General features: G+C 43.7%; 1 protein-coding gene across 5 annotated transcripts in view; it reads right to left on the reverse strand.

The window, feature by feature from the left end:
- Positions 1–24,703, reverse strand: part of GBF1 (golgi brefeldin A resistant guanine nucleotide exchange factor 1) — a 309,656-nt gene that overhangs the window by 61,320 nt on the left and 223,633 nt on the right. For all 5 annotated transcript variants that reach the window (XM_081329572.1, XM_081329571.1, XM_081329569.1 and 2 more), the window contains exons 30-31: positions 10,109–10,328; positions 3,405–3,562 (exon numbers count right to left, since the gene is read on the reverse strand). In XM_081329572.1, the coding sequence (XP_081185698.1) occupies positions 3,405–3,562; positions 10,109–10,328 (378 nt within the window). The remainder of the gene's footprint in view (positions 1–3,404; positions 3,563–10,108; positions 10,329–24,703) is intronic.

Raw genomic sequence — 24,703 nt, forward strand, 5'->3', positions numbered from 1 at the left:
GTGACAAAACTAGTGGACCAGAGGAATGCTGTAGATATAATTTACTTGGACTTCAGTAGATAAAGTAGATCACAACCTACTATTAGATAAGAGAGAAAAGTGTGGGTTAGATAGCAGCACCACCAGATGGATTTGTAGCTGGCTGACAGGCTGTACTCAGCGTGTGGTCCTCAATGGAACTGCATCTACATGGAAGGAAGTTTGTAGTGGGGTGCTCCAGGGCTCTGTTCTGGGCCTAGTGCTCCTCAACATCTTCATCAATGATTTGGAAGAGGGGATAGATTGGGAACTCATCAAATTTGCAGACGACACCAAGCTGGCAGGAATAGCCAATACTCCAGAAGATAGGCTTAAGATACAGGAGTATCTGGACAGACTCGAACACTGGGCACTATCTAACAAAATGAAATTCAATGGTGAAAAAAGTAAGGTTCTACATTTAGGCAGGAAAAATCAAATGCACAGGTATGGTATAGGTCAGGGGTCAGCAACCTGAAACAGCAAAAGAGCCACTTGGAACCGGTTCCGTCACACACACAAAAAAGTGGGAGCCACAAAATGTCCGTGCGCATGAGTGCATGCATGCACATGCGTAGAACAAGAGAAAATGTGCACGGACGAAGGCAGCAGCTCTCCAAATGGGGCGGTGGAGGTCTGGACAGCTGTGCGCCCCGTTTGGAGAGCTGCTGCATTCATCCGCATTTGAAAGAAACACGAACGCAGCAGCTCTCCAAACGGGGAGGTGCTGCGTTCGTCCGCGTTTGAAAGAAACACAAATGTAGCAGCTCTCCAAACGCGGACGAACGCAGCACCTCCCCGTTTGGAGAGCTGCTGCCTTCGTCAAACATGGACGAAGGCAGCAGCTCTGCAAATGGGGCAGTGTAGGTTTGGAGAGCTGCGTATGCAGCTCTCCAAACCACCGCTGCCCGTTTGGAGAGCTGCTGCCTTCGGCAAACATGGACAAAGGCAGCAGCTGCAAACGGGGCGGTGTAGTTTTGGAGAGCTGCGTGTGCAGCAATTCAAACTGCCGCCGCCCGTTTGGAGAGCTCCTGCCTTCGTCAAACATGGACAAAGGCAGCAGCTCTGCAAACGGGGCGGTGTAGTTTTAGAGAGCTGCTCGCGCAGCTCTCCAAACCGCCGCCGCCCGTTTGGAGAGCTGCTGCCTTTGTCCCACTTTTTTTTCCAGAACAGCTGAGGAGGACAGGGAGCCGCAGGAGACGGCTTAAAGAGCCGCATGCGGCTCTAGAGCCGTGGGTTGCCGACCCGTGGTATAGGTGGTACCTTGCCCAATAGTAGTAACTGTGAGAGGGATCTCGGAGTCCTAGTGGACAATCATTTCAATATGAGCCAGCAGTGTGCTGCAGCTGCCAAAAAAGCCAACACAGTGCTAGGCTGCATTAACAGAGGGATAGAATCAAGAACACGTGAAGTACTAATACCACTTTACAATGCCTTGGTAAGGCCACACCTGGAATACTGCATCAAGTTTTGGTCACCAGGATGTAAAAAAGATGTTGAGACTCTGGAAAGAGTACAGAGAAGAGCAACAAAGATGATTGGAGGACTGGAGGCTAAAACATATAGGGAACGGTTGCTGGAATTGGGTATGTGTAGTTTAACGAAGAGAAGGATGAGGGGTGACATGATAGCAGTCTTCAATATCTAAGGGGCAGCCACAAAGAAGAGGGAGTCAAGCTATTCTTCAAAGCACCTGAAAGCAGAAAAAGAAGCAATGGATGGAAATTAGTCAAGGAGAGAAGCAACCTAGAACTAAGGAGAAACTTCCTGACAGTTAGAACAATTAACCAGTGGAACAACCTGCCTCCAGAAGTGGTGAATGCTCCAACACTGGAAGCTTTTAAGAAGAGACTGGACAGCCATTTGTATGAAATGGCAGGGATTTTTTTCTCATAGAACGCTCAGAACGGAGTTCCGGCACCTTTTTTGGATGGAACCTTGTAGGGTAGGCAAGGCAGGTTGTATGACATGTGTGAGTTCCGGCACCTTTTTCTTTTACAAAAAAAGCACTGTGAAATGGTATAGGTTTTCATGCCTGAGCAGGGGGTTGGACTAGATGACCTCCAAGGTCCCTTCCAACTACTACTTCTTCTTCTTCTTCTTCTTCTTCTTCTTCTTCTTCTTCTTCTTCTTCTTCTTCTTCTTCTTCTTCTTCTTCTTATTATTATTATTATTATTATTATTATTATTATTATTATTATTATTATTATTATTATTATTATTCACATTTATGCTGTCTTCAGTCCCATTTGCCTTCTTTCAAGGACCATTTAAATGGGACTGAGTGCAGCCAGGGACTAAGGATCTAGCTGAGAATACAAGTACTGATAATCTATAATGTGGGAATTAAAATCTGCTATGGATTTTAAGCTGAGAGTAAGAATTTACCAGTTCTATCAGTAGTGCTTCACTGGGAGCTTAAGACTTGGAAGCACAGTCTGAAGGAACACGGTTTCCAAGCCTGGAAGACTTGTATGGCTTTGAGTCATATTTACTGAGCAGGACAATATTATAAAGTTGCTGCCAAAGCATTTTTCCTAATACTAAATTCTTTTTAAAAAATCTGCTGTAAAATATTTTTAATATATCAACTTTTAAAAGTTTAAAAGTCAGCCTCTATGTTTGTTCATGTATGTACATATGTATGTGTATGTTTATGTGACTGTGTACGTATATAAGAGATAGATAAGAGCAGATACAGCAGGTTTTTCATACACACATGCAAGCATTAGTAAATAAATCCTGGGGACAATGTAAGCAATAACTAGATCCATTGAATAATATAATTCAAGATAAGGCAGATTCTTATGTTCATAACATAAAAAGAGAAATCAGTGAATGAGATAGAGGACAGATGGACTGCTTTGTCTTGGAAACAAACCAAACTATTTCTCAATTTGGGAAAACTATGAGTTACATTTTATTTTTTTTATTTTAATCCCATTTATATCCCACCCTTCTCCGAAGACTCAGGGCGGCTTACACTCTAAGCACAAATCAACATTTGAAGCCTGCTCATGCCCAGTTACCACACATAATCCTTAGTGTTAATTTAATTTAATTTAATTTATTGAGATTTCTATACCGCCCTTCTCCCTAGGGGACTCAGGGCGGTTCACAGGGCATATATAAATAACAATACAAAAATTAAAAAACAATTAAATCAATGCCCAAGTTAAAACAAGAATGATACCTTAACCACTATTGAGGACTTAGAACAGAGTTTGAGGACTTAGAACAGAGTTTGCGTATGCAAAATTACTTTCAGCATGGTAAATGAGGGACATAATCCTTTTAATTTTTTCAAACAATAGATGGAGAAAAACCCTAATTATTCATTCATCTCAGATACATATAAAGAGATCAAAACACTCAAAATTACTTACCACTAGCCAGCCGCTGTTCACGACATCTACATCAGTGACAGAACGATGCAATTTACCTTGCTTGCTATGATCTGCATATACCTCTGAATCAGAAGTGTAGCCACGATCTAGGCTGCTTTCATTTGGATGATAGGAGATCTCACTGTCTGACTGAGCTCCTTAAACAAACAATTAAACAAAATGGAATGAAGCAAATGTGCAAAAGCTTATTTTTGTTTATGCCATCAGAGACTTATTATGATGGAAATGCTGGGAGTCGTTCCAATCGTAGCAAAAATGTGGGAAAGAAGATTTAGATCAGAGGTGTCAACTAAATTTCATTGAGGCCCATATCAGCATTATGGTTGCCCTTGGGGGTGTGTGTGGCTGGGGGGGTGCAGTCTACTGGGTAGACGTGGCTGGCATGGGAATGGCCTATTGGGTGGGTGTCACTCATGTCAGGATCTCCGGCGGAGGGGGAATGGGATCGGGGTGAGTGCCAGGGCATGATCCACTGGAGGAGCCTCACCATCCCTCTCAGGCTGTGCAGGGGAGGCCCTGGATGGTGGCTTGGACTGCCCGGAGCCCTGGGCAGCAGAGGTCAAGTGCCCAGCCCAGCTCTTGAGCTCTCATGGCACCGGGATCCCACAGCCCTGCCTAGCCCAGCTGCGTTTACCTCCTCCTCGAAGCTACTACTACTGCTGTACTTGCTCTCCTTGGCCAGGTTGCTCATGGTGGGTGCAGGAGGGCAAAATACATGTGTCAGAGGGAAGTCCACTCCCTCTCCATGCAAGGAGACCTGGCTTTGTAACCAAAGTATCCTCACCAATAGGATGGGAGAACATCAGGGGATGGAGAAAGGGCAACAGGGCTGCTGGTGGCCAAGTGCTAAGGTGGGACTTCCCTCAGGACCTCCCTCCCTGTCATTCCCATCTCCTTCCTTCCCTCCCTCTCTCTGTGCCCAGGAAGAGACAAGGGGAAGGAGAAGCAGCGCTTCTCTCAAAGAATAACACTGTTGGAAGAGACCTTTGAGGTCTTCTAGTCCAACCCCCTGCTCAAGCAGGGGACTTATACCATTTCAGACAATGGGATATCCAATCTCTTCTTAAAAGCCTCCAATGATGGAGCATCCACAAGTTCTGAACGCAAGCCTTTTCACTGGTTAGTTGTTTTCAGAAGTCCTTAGTTCTAGGCTGGTTTTCTTCTTGATTAGTTTCCATCTATTATTGCCTTCTAATGCTTTGGAAAACAGGTTAACCCCTTCTTCTCTGTGACAGCCCATCAAATATTGGAACACTGCTATCATGTCACCACCCCTAGTCTTTTTCACTAAGCTAGACATACCTAATTCCCACAAACATTTGTCATATGTTTTAGCCTCCAGCCTCCATCTTTGCTTATCATCCATTTAGACCAGCTGCCCCCCCCCCCCCGGTTTGGTTTATAGAACAGTGGCCACAAGAGCCTTCTCAGAGACAGCACCCCAATTATGGAACTTTTTCCCAAGGAAAATATGAACAGTGCATCCCTTGTCCATTTAGATGCAACTCCAAACACATTGTTCAGCCAGGCATATGTAGAACAACACCACATTTTATAGTCAAACAGCACTAAGTAAATTATTACTAATATTTTTCTTTCTTAAAATACACACTTTTAATATTGCTTTAAGCAGTGCTGCTGATGCTTTACAATAGCTGTCTTTGAGAGTTTTCTTGTAAACCACCCTGGATTTCTCCAAAACATTTAATTTCAAATTAGATGTTGATTTAATAAATTAGGCGCATACTGCAGAGAAAATAAGGCATTCCATTTCTAGCCAGCATAGCCACACAGCATAACCACAACTGTGGTTCATGACACCCAAAAGACATTAGTTTGGGTAAGGCTGGATTAAATTATAAAAGAGCAGATGAGGGGAAGTAGAAATGAGAAACACTTTCCACGTCTTGGACAAAATAATGGGGGGGGGCAGTTGACTCAGGATTTTAATTTCAACTCACGCCAATTCCTCTTAACTTGCCATTCAATCCAAGCAGTTCTACTATCAGCTGGATTTTAGGTATGGGAGGTGGCAAGAATAGACTACAAAGCCAATCTGCGAGTTTGCTCTCTCACCTGCCTGCACACCACCTCCCTGACGGTGCATTTGTGTGTGTGTGTGTGTGTGTGTGAGAGAGAGAGAGAGAGAGAGAGAGAGAGAGAGAGAGAGAGAGAGAGAGAGAGAGAGAGGAGAGAGAGAGAGAGAGACAGAGAGAGAGAGAGACAGAGAGAGAGAGAGAGAGAGATATCTCCTTTTAATAAGTTTGCTTACTCCATTTGCAACGCTCCCCATTCCCTACACTTTTGCTTCCCTGCTGGCTCAATCTCTCTCACTCACATACAAAAACTCTCCCTGCTTTCTCCCCCTTCACACACTTTTCCTCCAGCTTCACCTGAATGGTGAGGGAAGAGGTTAAAAAGGGGGGAGAAAGTGGGAAGCTCCCCTTTATAACACCTCAACTTCTCCTCCCCTTTCCCCTCTCTCTCTGTCTCTCTCTCTCAGAGACACACACAAATACACAGAAACCCTTCCTGCTTTTTCCTCCTTCTCACCCTCTCTCCAGCCACTGTGGGCTGTTCACACCAGTAACCATACCCATAGAACTGCTGATCCCAGGCATGGAAAACAGAGTGGCCCTAAAAGCCTTACTAGACTCGGGGTGCACCAGATGCTTGATAAGCCTGACCCTGGAAGGAAAACTGGGGGTCTGTCTGAGAGATTAAAGAACCTAATTGCTTTCTGCCAATTAGATAAGTCAGTTACGGGGGGGGGGCGTCCCAGCCACGTTCGCCACTGAGTCCCTAGGCATGACCATGGGAGGCCACTCTGAGACACTAAGCTTTATAGTGACACCAATGGAAACTGCAGGTGGATTTGAGGAAGGGATTTTTGAAACTCCCAAAGAGGAAGCAAGCCCCAGGCAAAACTAGCCACAAAGTGGGAAAGGATCCCTGCAGAGAAAAAGTGGCTGCTTCAAAAAGTGAGCTCCTGCAAAGCAGGAATACCATGACTTGGTTGATGTATTTAGCGAGAGAGCTTCCAACAAACTCCCACCGGAGATTGTTCCCGGAGCCAAACTACCAAAAATAAAGTTGTATTCCATGACCCCAAGGGAGTGAGACAAATCTTCCAAGTTCATAGAGAAAAACTTGGCCCAAGGCTTATTCACCTGGGTGCCCATCCTTGTTCTGTTTTGGGAGAAGAAAAATGGGTCTCTTCATCTCTGTGTTGATTATAGGGGTCTGAATGCTATGTGTGTTGAAAATGTGTACCCCCTTCCCCTCATGAAAGACACACTGGCCTACCTTTCAAAGGGCAAAATCTTTTCTAAACTGGATTTACAGGACCCATAATACAGGGTCAGAATTAAGGAAGGAGAACAGTGGAAAACAGATTTTATTTTATTTTTTAAAATACATTTTATTGATTTTTTTAACATAAACGCTTTGATATTTGGTAAACAGCATGTTGTCTGGGTTTATGTTCACTAACACCTTCTGTATTCCAAAGTCCACACAATAGCTTTGCTTGATTTTTTCTTCTCCCAATAATATTCTCTTTGCAACCTTAAATTAATACTATTCTTATTACTTTGATAGGTAACAATTAAATATAAAGATTTTTCTAAAATTTCTACCAATAATAATCACATCAATATCATGCTTCTTATCTATCTGGTCATCTTGGTTGCCTCATCATGAATTCTGTTTACAATTCTTAATTAAATTTATTTTCCCTACAATGTTCAAAATATTCTTACTGGTTAAAATTTTCCCAAAGTTAATTACCTTAAAGTATTTAAATTTATTTTCACATCTTAAAAAGTAAGAAAAAGACACAAAAGAAAAACATAGAAAAAGAAGAGAGAGAGAAAAAGAAAAAAAGGGGGAGAGAAAAATAAGAAAATATTATGCTACTTAAAATACATATCCCTCTTATAGTATACACTTATTTCCAATTTTTTTCTGTTCTTTTAACCCATAATTAAACCTATGTTTAATCTTTAAATGTTCCATTTAATAAATCCAATCATCTAATCTTTTAACTCTATTCAAAATGTTTTTTTCCTTTTTAGTTATACATTGGAATTTTCTTAAAAGTCAATTACATTTAAATATCTAAAACATTTCCTTTATATTGATCATCAAACATTTTTGTATTTCTCATATCAAAAACCAAGAAAAACAGAAAAGAAAAAATACTGTCTTACTTGGAGGGTTCATCCCTCTTAAACTAAAATCTTTCTATTTCTTCAACTATATTCAAACAAGTGTTTAATTTTTAAGTATTCCCTCTGCTACACCCCATCATTTAACTCCTCAATTCTCACTTTAACCCTCTTTTTTTGCCAAGCATCTTTCCCAATCAATATATTCTGTTGAATCAAAGAGTCTTTCCATAATCTTGTAAATGTTGTTGTGGATATAGTAGGCAAATCAAACATCATAGCTTTGTAAAAATATTTTGCCCCTTCATATTCACTGAAGATTTCTCTCATCATCCCTTGTCTCCCCATTACTTGTGGTATTCCCAACAGCTCAGCAATCCACTTTGTCAAATATTTTTCCTTATTCTCAAATTTGATTTGGTCTTAGAGTACAAGTTATCTTTTCCATGTTCAATGTTTCTTGTAAGTCCTTCTCCACCTGAGTCTCCACTAGTTTATATTCTGCTTTACATGATCTCTCTTTTTGTTTTCTGATCATTTAATTTTTGTGATGTTAAATTGAGAATGCATTTATTTAAATTTTCAAATTCATTTTTAATTTCCTCATGGTTTGACGTTAATATCATTTGTATTTGTTGTAACAGAACATATATTTCCTCCTGGTATTTATTTTTTCTTGATATGTTCTTTCTGTAGAGCTCTTATGCTCCATAATGACCAAAAATCCTTTCTCTGCCAATCACTTTAAAGTCACAATTTAAAAAAATATTTATAATCCAGGAAGGTCATTTTTTTTCTAAGTTTTATAGTTCTCACTTTGTAGATAGTCCACAATGTTTTCTTTTTTCTTTTGTTACAACTGCTCTTTGTTTAATCAAAGCCCTGAAGGTCACAACAGGCTTTTCTTTCTGGGCTGTATATTTAGGGCGGTATTTTCATCCACCACTAGATGTCAGCACCAGTCCGTGTAATGTAACACAATGCCAGATCCTGTCTTGTATTCCCACAATCAACTACATCTTAGTGACATCTCCTTTTTGGACAAGCCTGGTTCCAAGAATTCTTTATTTCCTAAGATGTGGCTTGGGGTGGGTCCTGACACATAGGTTCGTCACCATGGGTATAGTCCAGCAAGGGGCTGGACTAGAAGACCTCCAAGGTCATGTCTATTCTATTCTATTCTATTCTATTCTATTCTATTCTATTCTATTCTATTCTATTCTATTCTATTCTATTCTATTCTATTCCAATTCCAATTCTATTTTACACCCTGAAATTACTGTTGTGTTGTAAATGCCACATACATGGATGCATATACACACAATTCATGATAGTCTGTAGACAGAATTGAGTCCAACAAGCTTCTCATCTGGCACTCCTTACCATGGTAAGGCATCGTTTTAAAGCTTCAGGAATGTCAGAAATCTGAACTTTTCTTTTCCTTCCCTTTGTGGTAAAAGGGGGAGCAAAGCTGAGAATCCATCATTTCAATACATTTTGGTGCTTTAAGTCTAAACCTAGGTCACCTTTGATTCCCAGCAGAAAAAGCAAGCATCTTCTACACTTACTGTACCCCAAGAATCTAATAGTTGGGAGCTTTTTATACAGTCTCTATCCAGTATACTTCCTTCTCATCAATTTTAGAAGAAAAACTGAGAATCAAGTAATTGTAGAGAATAAGGAAGATGATTGGTTGACTCAGCCTTCCATCCTTCCGAGGTAGGTAAAATGAGGACCCGGATTGTTGGGGGCAATTAAGCTGACTTTGTAATAATGCCGCTTGGGGTGTGTGTGAAAGCCCTAATAAGCAGGCATATACATAGAATGAAGGCTACTGCTAAGCTTTTAAGCCGCCCTGAGTCTTCGGAGAAGGGCGGGATATAAATGGAATTAAAATAAAATAAAATAAATAAATAAATTTTGATTGCAACATGCAGGAAAAGGGGATGAAGGCAAAAGGGGATGAAACTTTTTTTAAGGCTAAAATAATGAGATAACATTCAGAAATGATTCTGGCAGATAAGTATAATGAAGAAGAGGAAGTACAGCACAATCAGACTTGCATGATTCTGTTATTATAGCTAATCATAATAAGAATACTTTTAGCTTTTATATGAGTTGATTTCCTGGTATGGTCTAACTTGTGGGACTCTCAGTAAGTTAGTTCCACAATATTTCCAGGGTACCTTGAAGCAGCAATTTCCTAGAAGCTGCATACTGATAGCTATGAAGTTCGTGAATCCTTCCTATAAATTTTATTTCCACACTTCTAGTAAAAAGATAGTTTTTAATCTGCTATTTTTATATTTAATCATAATGACTGGAAATATGAGTGATAAAAAATGAAAAGGTGAAAACTGCTGGTTTTTAATCCTTTGATGAAAGAAGTTGAAATCAGACCTGCTTTTGTGTGATGCTCTTTACTGAACAAAATGTCTGAAGCAACAACTGCCAACTTAACAGATTGGTATCATGCTTCCCAACAACAAAATACATTGCCAATGACCAATTTACCTGTATCATTCTCTGTTCTTGTAGGGTGCAGTGTTGGGGGTGGTTTCACCCCAGAACCAATGCATTCCAAGAGAGTAAAGAGCGTGTACCAGTCTTCTCCAGAGTGAATATTGGCAGCATTAGTCTTCAGAAGCTCATGAAGGCCATATGCAATCTGATGACTTGCCTTGTTTAACATGCTGGGTTTCATTATGAGCAAGATTCGCAAGGAGAGCAACACCTACTCAGAGAAAAATCATGGTAACTACAAGAAAGTCTGTATTATGGAAGAGTAACAAGATTTGTAATTGTATCTTCTTGCCTGGTAAAAAAATCACAAAGCTTTTTACTCCTGAATTTATTCATATTTATTCATTTAAAGAAATCTTTTGAAACATGAAGAAAATAAAAAGAGGGAAATAGTAATAAATAATAGATCTGTAATAAAATATATCAGGTTATTTATTAGAGGCACCCATCTCAAACACAGAGTCATTTTTAAAAATAACATTATGTATAAAGAGTTTCTAAATGCAAAGTTTTAAATCTTTTACTGCCATTTCAGAATGGAAAAGAGTACGAAATACAAAATTTACACTTAAATGAAATAAATTTTAAGTGGGATGTCAGAAATGAAGGAATCACCTCAGACATTTGCTGCACTGGTATGAGGGGAGTGTTCCCCTGCGAGTCACTTCGTCTTCCACCCATACATGACCCGTGAATCTGCATCACCAGCCCTATCAGAATGCCCTCTGGGGCACCCCCGGCAGCCCTCAAGGACCAACTGAGTCCAGCTCTCCCGAAATCTTGACTGCTATGCTGCCTTTGCAGGAAAAAAAAAGCAGCTGCTGCTGCACATTCCATGGTGTACTGATTGGTGCTGGAGTTTGGTGAGTTATTCCATGTGGCTAATTATCCTGTGCGGGATAGCAGCTGGGGAGATTTGTCCCACAGTAAATGTCCAGTTGAAGGCATGGGGGAAGAGAGGTGAGGGGTGAGAGGCAGGGAACTGCCAGCAGGAGAGGGATGTTTGAGGCGTGGAGCCCATGGAAGTGCAGAAGGAGATGGGCAGTCATGGCAGTGTGGCGGGAGGGGTGAGGGCCACAGATGTTTAGCTGGGCGGGAGGACACAGTGAAATGGCCATGGTAATGTAGCACGATCAATTGTCCTAGACTCTCCTGCTAGTACTATAAGCCATGAATGAAAAGCCTTCAGTATGATGGAATTTGAACAATGGTGCTAAAAAACAAATGGGTAGTCCTTTCCTGTACCTTCATAATGTTATAATGTGGTTAGAAAGTATGAAAGATAGCTTTATTCATATTACTTTTAATACAGTAGGAAACATGGTCATTTGTGTCAATTTTGTTGCTCTATTGCCATGCTCCCACTTTAAGACAGGTGCATTAGGCTGTATAACATTAAACCCAAGGGAATGAGCCATTCTGTTTATTTGATAGGTATAAGTTAACTATGAATAATATTTTGAATATGAAAAAGGTCTGATTGTCTCTCCATATTAAAGGAAAATAAATAAAGGTTATTCTTTTATAAATTGTATAAAATATAACACCAATGAATTGTATCAAATGTAACATTAAGATGTGGGGCTATCTATTTCCTGCTCAGACAGAGAACTCACAAATGGTAATCAACAAAGTTCTTTTGAAATGTTAAAAAGCTTCCGAGAGACAGGAACATCGGCCCAAGGTGGAAATTACAACCAAGGTGGAAATTACAAGGAAACGAGATAAGATATAGATAAGATCATAACGGATAGATGGAAATAGTCAGAATGACCCCTTTAGAAACAGGAAACAACTTCAAAGAATGAATTAAGCTTCTTAGGGGTGGCGTGTATCGTGAAAGAATATAAAATGCCTAGTTTGAAACTTACTCAGTGTGCTCTTTGAACCCAATCCAATTTGGGAAGGGTCTAAGAGGCCGTGTTTGCAAACGCTTTCTTTCTTCTTTCTTTTCTTTTTTTTTCAATTTTCTTTTCAATAAATCTTTGCCTTTGTTAACCAGACTTGTCTTCGAGTTGTGAATATCAGATTTTGGGCTTTTAAATCTCACAATCTTGGCAACCCAACGTGGGGCTTGAAAGAGCCTCTAGGGAGGAGCTGTTCTCAGTAAAGTCCAGGGGCGCGCCTGTTGATTTCAACTGCCTGGAATTGTCTGAGATCTAGCTTCCCATTGCAGGCTCCGAGCCAAAACTAAATTGACAATTCTGGTCTACAAAATCAAGGAATAGGAAAAAGGAAGAGAGTCAACAACTGAGGCCCAGAACCAGGTAACCCAGTGCACTGGCCCAGGTAAGAAACCTTTGCCCTGAAGGAGGCAAACACGCAATTGTATCTGGGTGGTCAGGAGAGCGATTGTTGGAGGTTTCTGCGATAATGGTTGTGTGAATGTGATGGGCTGTGTTCTGGGAACACTGGTAAGTCCAAAGCGAGTGCGGACCTGAAAGGTTGCATTTCCTTAACCCGCGAGGGGAAAGGACAGCCTGAAGGGAAGCGAACTGGTGTTGAAAATTTTGAGTGGCCATAAAATCGAGAACCTCAGGGAACCATAATCAGGGAAAGTCTCAAAGAAAATGGGCAATTGTTGTAGTTGTTGTGGTAAACCTAAAGAAAAGAAAAAAAACTATAAAATTAACTAATCGAGATATAGAAATTCCTTCTGATAGTCCATTAGGACAATTACTAAGTCAGTGGGATGATGAGAATTTGGAAGCATGGACTTGTAAGATAACAGAAAGCAGAATGATAACTTTGTGTTTAAAGAAATGGCCTCATTATGTAATTAGTCCACCTGATTATCATTGGGACCGGTTGGGAGAGCCAAATAAATATTGGATAGGAAAATTAGAGCAATATATTCTTAAAAGACCTACCCTAAGCAGTGAAATACCATACGTAAAGCCATGGTATTTTGTGAATTGGGAAGGACCAGTACCACCAGAGGAAGATAAGATTTTTCAATTGAAGGAGGAAAGACCGGGATGGGATCCTTTAGAATGCCTCCCTTTCTCACCTCCTCCTCTTGCTCCCCCTCCACAAGTAATACCAAATGCTCCAGCCTTAGAGGATGATCAAGGAGCAGTAGGGGGAGTTGAAGAACAACCTATAGCCAAAAGAACACGAAAGGGGGGGGGAGAGAGGATGAAAAAGAAGAAAAATTATATCCTTTGCGGCAAGTCCCTCAGGGCATAAATGCACAGGGACAGCCAGTAATGGGTTATGTAGCAGTAAATATCACAGCTACTGAATTGAGGGAATTTAAGCAAAGAATAAAGAAGGCTCAAGAGGAACCCCAAACAGTAGCTGAGGAGTTCTCTGCCTTTTTAGGTCCCAATACATACACGTGGGATGAACTCCAGTATTCTCTGGGTTTTCTATTTACCCTGGAAGAGAGGGATCTAATCCGAAATGCTGCTATGGCATAATGGAAAGATCATCATCCGGGGGCAAATGATCCAACTCCTGAGGAAAAGTTTCCATTACAAAGACCAGATTGGGATAATAACAATCCTGCCCATAGGCAGCAAATGGATGATTTAAAACAAATAATTATAGAGGGTATTCGGAACTGTGTGCCCCAAAGCAAAAATATCAGTAAAGCTTTTAAAATGTGAAACAGAAGAAGGAAGAGTCACCAGGGGAAGACTTAGAGAGACTTAGAGACCAGATGAGAAAATACGGAGGAATGAGAGAAGAAAGTGAAGGTTTTAGACAATTATTAAAGAGTCAGTTTGTGATAGGAGCATATGGAGATATACAAGGAAAAATACAGAAGATGGAAGGATGGGGAGAAAAGAGTATAATGGATTTGTTAGCACAGGCTCAGAAAGTATTTGTGAATCGTGATATACAAGAGCGAAGAGAGGATAAGAAAGGTGTTATTGTCAGCAGTAGGACAAATGATGGATAAGGAGATCAGAGGGGACAGAAAAGAGAATTTAGGAATCAAGAGAGAGGAAGAGGAAGAGGAAGAGGAAAAGGCAGGAGAACTATGGGATTGGGAAGCAAGAACCAGTGTTTCAGTTGTGGAAAGGAAGGGCATTTTGCAAGAAATTGCCCACAGCTAATGAGAGAAAAGGAAAGAGAGCAGCATGTGTAAAGGCTAATGGATGAGGATGAAGAATAGGGGGGTCAGGGGCCCTTGATATTAAGGTTCCACCAAGAGCCCTTGATAAACATACAAGTGGGACCCGAAAAACAGGAATCAGTGTTTCTAATAGACACTACTAGACAATAAGAATTTCGGGGGTAGCCGGACAATCTTTTGAAATCCCTCAAATAGAAGAAATAACTCTTAAATGGAAAAACTATGAAACTAAGATTCAACCATTATATGTCCCAGCGGCTGGAGTAAATTTGTTAGGAAGGGACATACTCAAATGCTGGGAGTGGGGAATACAAATTCTTAGGGAACAGATGTTAATATTGACTGAACAAAATGAGGAAGAAATAACTCCAATAGTTTGGGCCACAAAGGGAAACTGGGGAGGATTGCAAGTAACTCCTATAAAGATTACTCTTAAAAACACAGAGCCCATAAGGCAGAAGCAATAGAGGGTTAAAACCAGTAATAGAAGAATTAATACAAGACGGATTGTTGGAACCAGCCATGTCTCCATATAATTCTCCATATAATATCTTAGCAGTTCAAAAACCTGATGGGAATTTTCGCTTAGTGGAAGACTTGAGAAAAATCAATAAGATAATTGTATCTCGACACCCTGTGGTCGCTAATCCCTACACATTATTGAGTAGAATTGAGTAGAGCATCAATTGTTTAGTGTAATTGATTTAAAGGATGCTTTTGGGGCTTGTCCACTCGATCCACTGAAAGTCCTAACTTATTTGGCCAAATCCTAGAACAAATTCTGGAAAAATTTGAAAACGATCCAAAATTATCTTTGATACAATATGTGGATGAATTATTGCTCTCAGGGGAAAAGAAACAGGATGTAGAGAAAGGAACTAACGACTTGCTAAATTATTTAGCATCTCAAGGGCTGAGAGTATCTAAAAACAAACTCCAGTATGTAGAAAGGGAAGTGAAATATTTAGGGCACTTGATAAGTAAAAGGCAGCAGAAAAATTACTCCCTCTAGAATAGAAGGAATAATAACACAACCACTGCCAAAGGATAAAAAAGCCGTTAGGAAATTTTTGGGATTAGTAGGGTATTGTAGACAATGGATTGTAAACTATGCAGAAACAACTAAACCATTGTACTCAAAACTGATAGATTCCAAACCATGGGTAATCAAATGGTTGGAGGAAGAGAAAGGGAAATTCCAGGAACTAAAGGAGAAATTAGAAAAGGCACCTGTCCTATCATTACCAGACTTAGAAAAAACATTTCATCTTTTTGTCACTGTAGAAAATGGAGTAGCCAAAGGGGTTCTAGCCCAGAAATGTGGAGGACTAAAGAAACCTGTAGCATTTTTATCAAAACTGATGGATCCAGTAATAAAAGGGTGGCCAGTCTGTGTACAAGCAATTGCGGCTACTGCCTTGCTAGTTCAAGAAAGCAGGAAGATAAGTTTTGGAGGGGCAATTGTAGTGAATAGTCCACACCAAGTAAGGAATATTTTGAATCAGCAAGCCCAAAAGTGGATGACAAATTCTAGGTTAATGAAATATGAAAGCATTTTATAAGAAGATCCAAGTTTAGTGATCGTGACTGAGGCTAATGTAAACCCAGCTCAGTTTCTAAGTGGAGAAAGAGATTCACAAGAAATAGAACCTGATTGCTTAGAAGCAATTGACTATCAGACCAAGGTGAGGGATGATCTGAAAGAAAGTCAAATAGGAGGATTAAGGACTTTGTTTATAGATGGAAGCTCCAGGGTAATAGAGGGGGGAGTGAAGAAGTGCCTATGCCATAGTTGAAGGGAAAACATGGGAAACTGTTAGCTGACAGATTACCAAGTCAGTGGTCTGCTCAGACTTGTGAATTATATGCATTAAAAATGGCTCTGAAGGAACTGGGAAAGGAAGGTGGTAACATATACACAGATTCTATGTATACTTTTGGAATAGCGCACACTTTTAGAAAAATATGGAAAGAACGGGGGTTGGTGAATAGTAAAGGGAAGAGATTAGCAAAGGAAGAGTTAGTCATTGACATTTTAAATTTAAATAAATTTAAATTTAAATAAAATAAATTTTAAATTTAATAACTATACCTCAGGCATTAGCCATAATACATGTAGAAGCACACCAGAAGGGAGAGAGATTTGAAGTCTATGGCAACAATTTAGCAGACGAAAGAGCCAAAGAAGCAGGACTCATGGAAAAGGAAAAAGTTTTTATAATGGTACTTGAAATAGAAGAACAAAGGATACCAAAGTTCTCCAAGGAAGAGGAGGAAGCAATGGGGAAAGAGGGGATAGCTCAAAATGCAGATGGGGAGTGGATATTGCCAAATGGGAGAAAGATGCTAAATAAACCGATCATGAGAAATCTGAAGGGACACATTGGGGGGCACATGCTTTAATAGATTTGATACACAGAAAATATGTACAGTTCCAAGAAAAAGTATGTGAACCCTTTGAGATTATGTGGAGTTTTGCATGAATTGGCCATAAAATGTGCTCTAAATGTCATGTTAGTCACAAAAATAAAAAACACAGTCTGCTTAAAATAATACTACACAAACATTAGCTGTTCTCATGTTTTAATTGAACATAAGATGGAAACATTCACAGTGCAGGGTGGAAAAAGTATGTGAACCCCCAGCCTAATGACTTCTCCAAGAGCTAATTGGAGCCAGGAGTGAGCCAACCTTGACTCCAATCAGTGTGATGATATTGGATGTGTTGCTGACAGCTGTCCTGCCCTTTAAAACACACACCTGTTTTGGGTTTACTGGTCTCAAGAAGCACTGTCTGATGTGAACCATGCCTCGCAGAAAAGAGCTCTCAGAAGACCTACGATCAAGAATTGTTGACTTGCATGAAGCTGGAAAGGGTTACAAAAGTATCTCTAAAAGCCTTGATGTTCATGTGTTCATGTGTGTAAGACAGACTGTCTACAAATGGAGAAAGTTTAGCACTGTTGCTACTCTCCCTAGGTGTGGTTGTCTGTGCAAGAGCACAGCACATAATGCTTAATGAGGTAAAGAAGAATCCTAGAGTGTCAGCTAAAGACCTACAGAAATCTCTGGCACACGCTAACATTTTTGTTGACACATCTACAATAAGGAAAACACTAAACAAGAATGGAGTACATGGGAGGACACCACGGAGGAAGCCATTGCTGTCCAAAAAAAATATTGCAGCACGTTTGAAGTTTACAAAAGAGCACCTGGATGTTCCACAGCACTATTTTATACTGTGGACAGATGAAACCAAAATTGAGTTGTTTGGGAAAAACACACAACACTATGTGTGGAGAAAAAAAGGCACAGCACACCAACATCAAAACCTCATCCCCACTGTAAAACATGGCGGAGGGAGCATCATGGTTTGGGTCTGCTTTGCTGCCTCAGGGCCTGGACGGATTGTTGTCATTGATGGGAAAATGAATTCCAGAGTTTATCAGGACATTTTGCAGGAAAACGTACAACCATCTGTCCGCCAACTGAAGCTCCGCAGAGGATGGGTGATGCAACAGGACAATGACCCAAAGCATACAAGTAATTCAACAAAACAATGGCTTCAACAGAACAGAATTTGCCTTCTGGAGTGGCCCAGTCAGAGTCCTGACCTCAACCCGATTGAAATGCTGTGGCATGACCGTAAGAGAGCGATTCACACCAGACATCCCAAGAATATTGCTACACTGAAACAGTTTTGTGCAGAGGAGTGGTCCAAAATTACTCCAGATCCTTGTGCAGGTCTGATCTGCAACTACAGGAAACGTTTGGTTGAGGTTATTGCTGCCAAAGGAGGGTCAACCAGTGTTTTTTTTTTCCGCGCATACCCAAGATGGCGGACGTACTTAGCTGAGCTCCACGAAGAGCTCCAGCTATTTAGGCGATCCTACGAGCCCTACAGAGGTATTTTTACACGCAGACAGAAGATTTTTATGTTACCGCTTTTTCAGCAGCGGCAGAGCCCTCCGTATCAGAAATCAGCTCCGAGATTTCCGGCGACCTTTGGAACGGCCTCGAAAGAGCCTGGAAGAGCCTGGAAGGCCCGGAAGAGCTGCAATTTACATAGCGCTGATCAGCTGATTAGCGGAGCCGATGGAGCTGCAGCTTAAAACGGCGAATGAAGTGCCTAAATATCGGAAAAATGACAACAACGTCTGGACCGGCTGGCGGGGAGAAGAACTGAAATGCCCGGGCCACTCCGACATGGGGATTCACAGCCCAGTGATGGAATGCAGGCAGTTTGAGCCACAGACCGTTGGGCGACACAGCTCATCTCTCCATCGTTTGCGCTCCGTGAGGCCAGCTAGACCAAATGGAAGATCTACGGGGATTTTAATTTTTTTCCCTACTTGCCCTAATAAATCCAGAGACACAGGGTTTGGCGTGCTGAATGTGGACCTGTTTAGTCCATTTAGTCTATCTAAACTAGCACTGACCTGCCAACTATACCTGGGAGCTCTGGTTTTATGGCTCCTTTACCATGATGGAGCATGCTGGACTCGTAGCTGTTGGCGCTCAGCCAACCGATTTTGGTTCCACTTATCGCCTAACCCTCTCCTGATATGGAAAAGAATATGTGCAGCCGGAAGACCTTTCCATTTTATTACTCAACTGGCTGTTATGCCTCTGACCAATAGCTGCTTAATTCCTCTGTCTGACATACCCCCAAAGGACTCAGAAAGACCCGGGTATAAAGTCACTGTGAGAGAGTGGCTTAGACTTTCCATCGGCTACCCCTCTAGAGGTGAGAGACCTATGGGGGTATGCCTTACCCTGGGCGTATATTCCAAGCCGCTTACCGGATCAGGCCTATGACCGTCGTGAGAGGACGGTGGCTGACCTACTCCGGAGATTTAACCAGCTTGAGTGGCAGTGGAGCTGGTTTGACGGTCTGGATATCTGCCCACTTTCTGACTTTAAATCCTCCTGATCAATCATGGAACCGCCTATTGCTGGACCTTATGAACAATTATGGCTCGCCTTTGTTACGCTAGCACAGACTTACTCGCTCTCAGGGGTAACCCCTCTTCCTGGGTGCGACCCGCCTCTTTCTCTACTTCTCCTCTTGATGACGGACCCAATTATTAGGACCCCGAGAGATGGTTGGGCAGGGACAGGGACCTCCGATATAAATCCAATAAGAGATCCCTGGTTTATTTTTTAGCTAAATTTTTTGTGGGGTTAGGGAGAGGGGAGGGATTACAGGTTCGGCTGGATACTGGGGGGTGTCCACCAACCGCTATTCAGGCCAGGCCTGAGATTGATCACGCTAAGATGGAGCTTGGACTAGCTACCCCCGGGGCCCCGAAGCGGGGTGTGGGATTACCTATTCCCACGACGTTAGGGAATGGCAGTAGGTGTACGAACAGAGGGCCGTATCAACATCCGGGAGTGCGTCCCCGCTATCTTCAAGCGGTGATGTGCTCTGACCCTCTGGTTTCAGCCCGTGGTTCCGGGAGCGAAGATAAGCAACCACCTGAGCTCAGGCTTGTATATCTTAACGCCAGATCCGTAGTTAATAAAGCTCCTCTCATCCGGGATTTGGTTGAGGGAGAATATGTGGATCTGGCTTGCATTACGGAGACCTGGTTAGGACCAGAGGGTGGTGTCCCTTTGGTGGATCTTTGCCCACCAGGTTTCCGGGTGCTACACAGGCCTCGGGCTCAGGGAAGAGGCGGGGGAGTGGTGGTAGCGGTGAGGGAGAACCTATATCCGCGGGAGGCCACTGTTGTCCAAATAGCCGGGTGTGAGTCTGTCCTCCTAAGATGTGGCCCTAAGGCTCAGTTGGGCTTGCTGCTGGTGTACCTTTTACCTAGTCGCGTAGCGGCAGCCCTGCCTGAGCTTCTTGTCATCCTCTCGGGACTGGTGGTTGAGTTCCCCAAATTTATGATCTTGGGTGACTTCAACCTACCATCTGGGGGGATCATCTGAGTTAGCTCGGGAGTTCATGGCTTCCATGACGGCCATGGACCTGACGCAGGTAATCCAGGGCCCGACTCATGTGGGGGGTCACATGCTCGATTTGATTTTCCTATCTGGACAGTGGTTAGATGATCTGGGTGGGGGTTCCCCAATTGTTACACCCCTGTCATGGACTGATCATCATCTCCTGCGGCTGACCTTCCGTTTTGCCACTCCCCATCGTGGGGTTACTGAACCAATGAGATGGTACCGCCCCAGACGGCTAATGGACCCTGAGCGGTTCCAAACAGCGCTTGGGTCCCCACCTGCCTCCTTTGCTTATAGCTCGGCTGATGCCATGGTGGAAGCCTGGGAAAAGGCAGCCACGGAAGCACTCGACCAAGTTGTACCCATGCGGCCCCTGACCCAGTGCAGATCCCAGTGGGCTCCATGGTTTTCTACGGAGCTCCGGGAGATGAAACGTCGGAGACGGGGCCTAGAGAGCTGTTGGAGATCCAGCCGATCCGAATCCGACCGATCGCGACTAAGGTCCTTTACGAGGTCTTATCTTGCTGTTGTGACTCAGGGCCAGCCTGTGGGTCCGACAGCCGGCTCCGATGTATCGGATGACTCAGATGAGGGGGAGGAGGGAAACGAACCGGCTGATGACGGTTTGGAGGCTTTGCAGAGCCCTCAGCCGGGGACCTCTTCTCAGCTGCGTGAGCCCGAGAGTGCGGAGGAAGATGACCCACAGCTGGCCCTGTTCAAGGACGCCCGACGCAGGAGGCAGTCGAGCAGGAACAAACAAAGAAAGGCTGCGGGACTCCTCGGGAGGAGGCACAGGGAGACCACGCCCTGAGCTCTCTATAAAAGGAGTGTTTGGGGAGGGGCTGGTTGCTGAAAGCAACTTTTCCGCTTGAGAAGACAAGCTCTAGTGTTTTTGTTAACTGCGTAATAAATCTTGGCAGATGCCTTTTAGCCTTGGACGCTCTCCAGTCTCTTCTTTCTGAATAGGGGTTTGCCTTATTACAAGGCCAGAAGAGGGCTGGTTCAGAACAGTTTGCTTTCAGCCACCCACCCCTTATTACTACGATGGAGCAGCTTCTTGCCGAGAATGCCCAGCTCACCCAGCAACTCACTTTGCTGGCAGCTCAGGTGGCTCAACTGCAAGCTCAGGTACATGCTGCACCCCCACCCAGGAGGAAATGTCAGATAGCTATGCCGGATAGATTTGCTGGTAAGCCAGAACTGTTTCCTGCCTTCCTGGGACAATGCCAGCTTTTTATCAGCGTGAGAGCAGCTGATTTCCCCACTGACCGAGATAAGGTGGGATTCGTGTTGAGCCTTCTGTCGGGAGATGCAGCTCGTTGGGGCACGCCTCTGTTGGCACAGCCTAGCCCTTTGTTGGATAACTTTGGGGGGTTTTGTGACCATATGCGCCTCATGTACGAGGACCCGATTAAGGCGCAGACTGCCACCCGACGCCTGAAAGCTTTGAGGCAGGGTCAGCGCCCTCTACAGGCCTATATCAGCGATTTCCGGCTGCTTAGCCAGGATTCCGCCTGGAATGAGGCTGCGCTCGTGGATGCCTTTCAGGATGGCTTGTCAGAGGAGATGTTGGATGAGCTGGCCCGCGTGGACATTCCCTCAGATCTGAATGGGCTGATCCATCTTTGTCTGCGGATCGATGCCCGGCTGCAGCAGCGAAAGAGTCGCCGTGCCACCCCACAGACCCCTGCCGCCCCTGTTGTGCGTGAGCCCCCAGTCCAGAGGGAGGAGCCAATGGAGCTGGGTGCCGCCAGGTCCCGTCTATCGGTGACGGAAATGGACAGACGACGATCGGAGGGGTTGTGTTTTTACTGTGGGGACCCTGGACATTTGGCTGCTTCTTGTCCAAAGAAGCGTCAGCGGGCATCAGTGACCAAGCCGGCCCCGAGAAAGTCCCCTGCTTTGCTGTCGGGAAACGGCCCGAGCCCGATCTAGTCGGTGTGATAGATCGGACGACCCACCACGACCACGCCGAGCGACGCCATTCCGATGGTGCCTGTGAACCTCCACGGCATTTGATTTTGGAGGCACGACTGATCCTTCCTGGCAAGCCAGAGGGGATTCCGGTCCATGCCTTAATTGACTCTGGGGCTACCACTAACTTTATGGACTCGGCCTTCGTGGCCAAATGGGCTGTTCCTCAGTGTCCGGTGGATCCGCCCATGCTAGTGGAGACTATTGATGGTCGAGTGCTCCTGTCCGGGCCTATTACGGCCGCTACGCAACCAGTGAGTATGGCTATCAGTACCCATGTGGAGGCCATTCAGTTCTACATCACTTCGGATCTGCACTTCCCCGTGGTCCTGGGACTGGCGTGGCTCCGGGCGCATGATCCACAGATCTATTGGTCTCAGAACTTGGTCACCTTCCCAAGTTTGCAGTGCATGGACCACACCCGCCATATCTGTGCCGGCCAGGTGGAGGGCTCCTTAGGAGTTTCTTTGCCTCCCGAACTGTCCGACTTTGCTGATGTGTTCAGCGAGTCAGAGGCGGACCAATTACCCCCGCACAGGCCCTATGACTGCCCCATTGATTTAGTCCCTGATGCGCCTCTCCCAGTGGGGCGTTTGTATTCCATGTCGGAGCCCGAGTTGGCTGCATTGCGGGACTTCTTGACAAAGAATTTGGCTCGTGGTTTCATCCGGCCCTCGTCCTCGCCAGTGTCTGCGCCCGTGCTCTTCGTCAAAAAGAAGTCGGGCGAGTTACGGCTCTGCTGTGACTACCGGAAACTCAACGCCATCACGGTGCGTAACCGCTACCCGCTGCTCCTCATCCCCGAGCTCTTGGACCGACTCCGGGAGGCTAAGATCTTCACGAAACTGGACCTGCGTGGAGCTTACAACCTCGTCAGGGTTCGGCCGGGTGATGAGTGGAAGACGGCGTTTGGTACTCGCTATGGACATTTCGAGTACACGGTGATGCCGTTTGGCCTGACCAACGCCCCCGCTGTGTTTCAGCATTTTATGAACGACATCTTTCGAGATCTGTTGGACCAGTTTGTCGTGATTTACCTGGACGACATCCTGATTTACTCCCCGTCGCGTGAAGCGCATCATCAGCATCTCCGTCAGGTCCTGCAGCGCCTCCGGAAACATCGGCTGTTTGCCAAGTTGGAGAAGTGCCAGTTTTACCAGGTGACCATCGATTTCTTGGGTCACCGCATTTCTCCTGAGGGCATCGCCATGGAACCGAGTAAAGTTGAGTCGTTGCAGAGTTGGCAACCCCCACGTCGCGTGAAGGATGTTCAGCGACTTCTTGGATTTGCCAACTACTATCGAACATTCATTCCTGGCTTTGCTGCCTTGACAGCCCCCTTACCCGGCTCCTGCAGAAGATACTCCCATGTTACACCTCTGCTCTGTGAGCTGCATTGGCTTCCAGTTGCCTTCCGAGTGAAATTCAAGGTGCTGGTGATGACATACAAAGCCCTACATGGCATGGGTCCGGATTACCTACGGGAGCACCTACTGCCGGCGTCAACTTCCCTCCGTCCTGTACGCTCCCACAGAGAGGGCCTCCTCAGGGTACCACCGGTCAGAGAATATCGGCTGGTGACCCCCAGGGGGAGAGCATTCTCGGTGGGCGCACCAATCCTTTGCTTACCGGCTGAACTCCGGATGGCCCCCGACCCTCGCTCCTTCCGGCGTGATCTAAAAACTTATCTATTCGAACAAGCCGGCCTGGCCTGATGGGTTTGGGGTTTTAACATTATTTTAACTAACTTACCACATTGGGCACAATCATTTAACTTTAAATCTTGTATCCTGTATTCTTATTTTTATTGCCCTGTACACCGCCCTGAGTCCTTCGGGAGAAGGGCGGTATATAAATCAAATAAATAAATAAATAAATAAATAAATAAATAAATTAAGTCCAAAGGTTCACATACTTTTCCCACCCTGCACTGTGAATGTTTCCATCTTATGTTCAATTAAAACATGACAACAGCTAATGTTTGTGTAGTATTATTTTAAGCAGACTGTGTTTTTCTATTGTTGTGACTTACATGACGTTTAGAGCGCATTTTATGGCCAATTCATGCAAAACTCCACGTAATCCCAAAGGGTTCACATACTTTTTCTTGCAACTGTATGTAAAGGAATATATAGCCTGGCCTTAGAAATGGTTAAAAAATGTATGGTCTGTCTAAAAACAAATAAAGCAGCGCTAAGAAAACAACCAATGGGGGGAAGTGAGTTGGCAATACGACCTTTTCAGAGAATTCAAATTGACTATACTGAATTACCAAAAGCAGGAAAAATAAGGTTTTTGCTTGTCATAGTGGATCATTTAACTCGATGGGTGGAAGTTTTTCCATGTGTGAATGCAAATGCTAGTACCACAGGCAGAATATTGTTTGAAAACATAATACCCAGGTATGGTCTTCCTGAAGTAATAGATAGTGACCAGGGGATGCAGTTTACAGCAAGGGTAGTAAAATTAATTAATGAGGCCGTAGGAATTAAATGGGATTATCACACAGCTTGGCACCCCAGTAGTTCTGGGATTTCTGAACGTGCAAATCAAAAATTAAAACAAACCTTCATTAA

The sequence above is a fragment of the Vipera berus genome (assembly GCF_964194415.1).
Source record: "Vipera berus genome assembly, chromosome: 5".
Lineage (NCBI taxonomy): Eukaryota > Metazoa > Chordata > Lepidosauria > Squamata > Viperidae > Vipera > Vipera berus.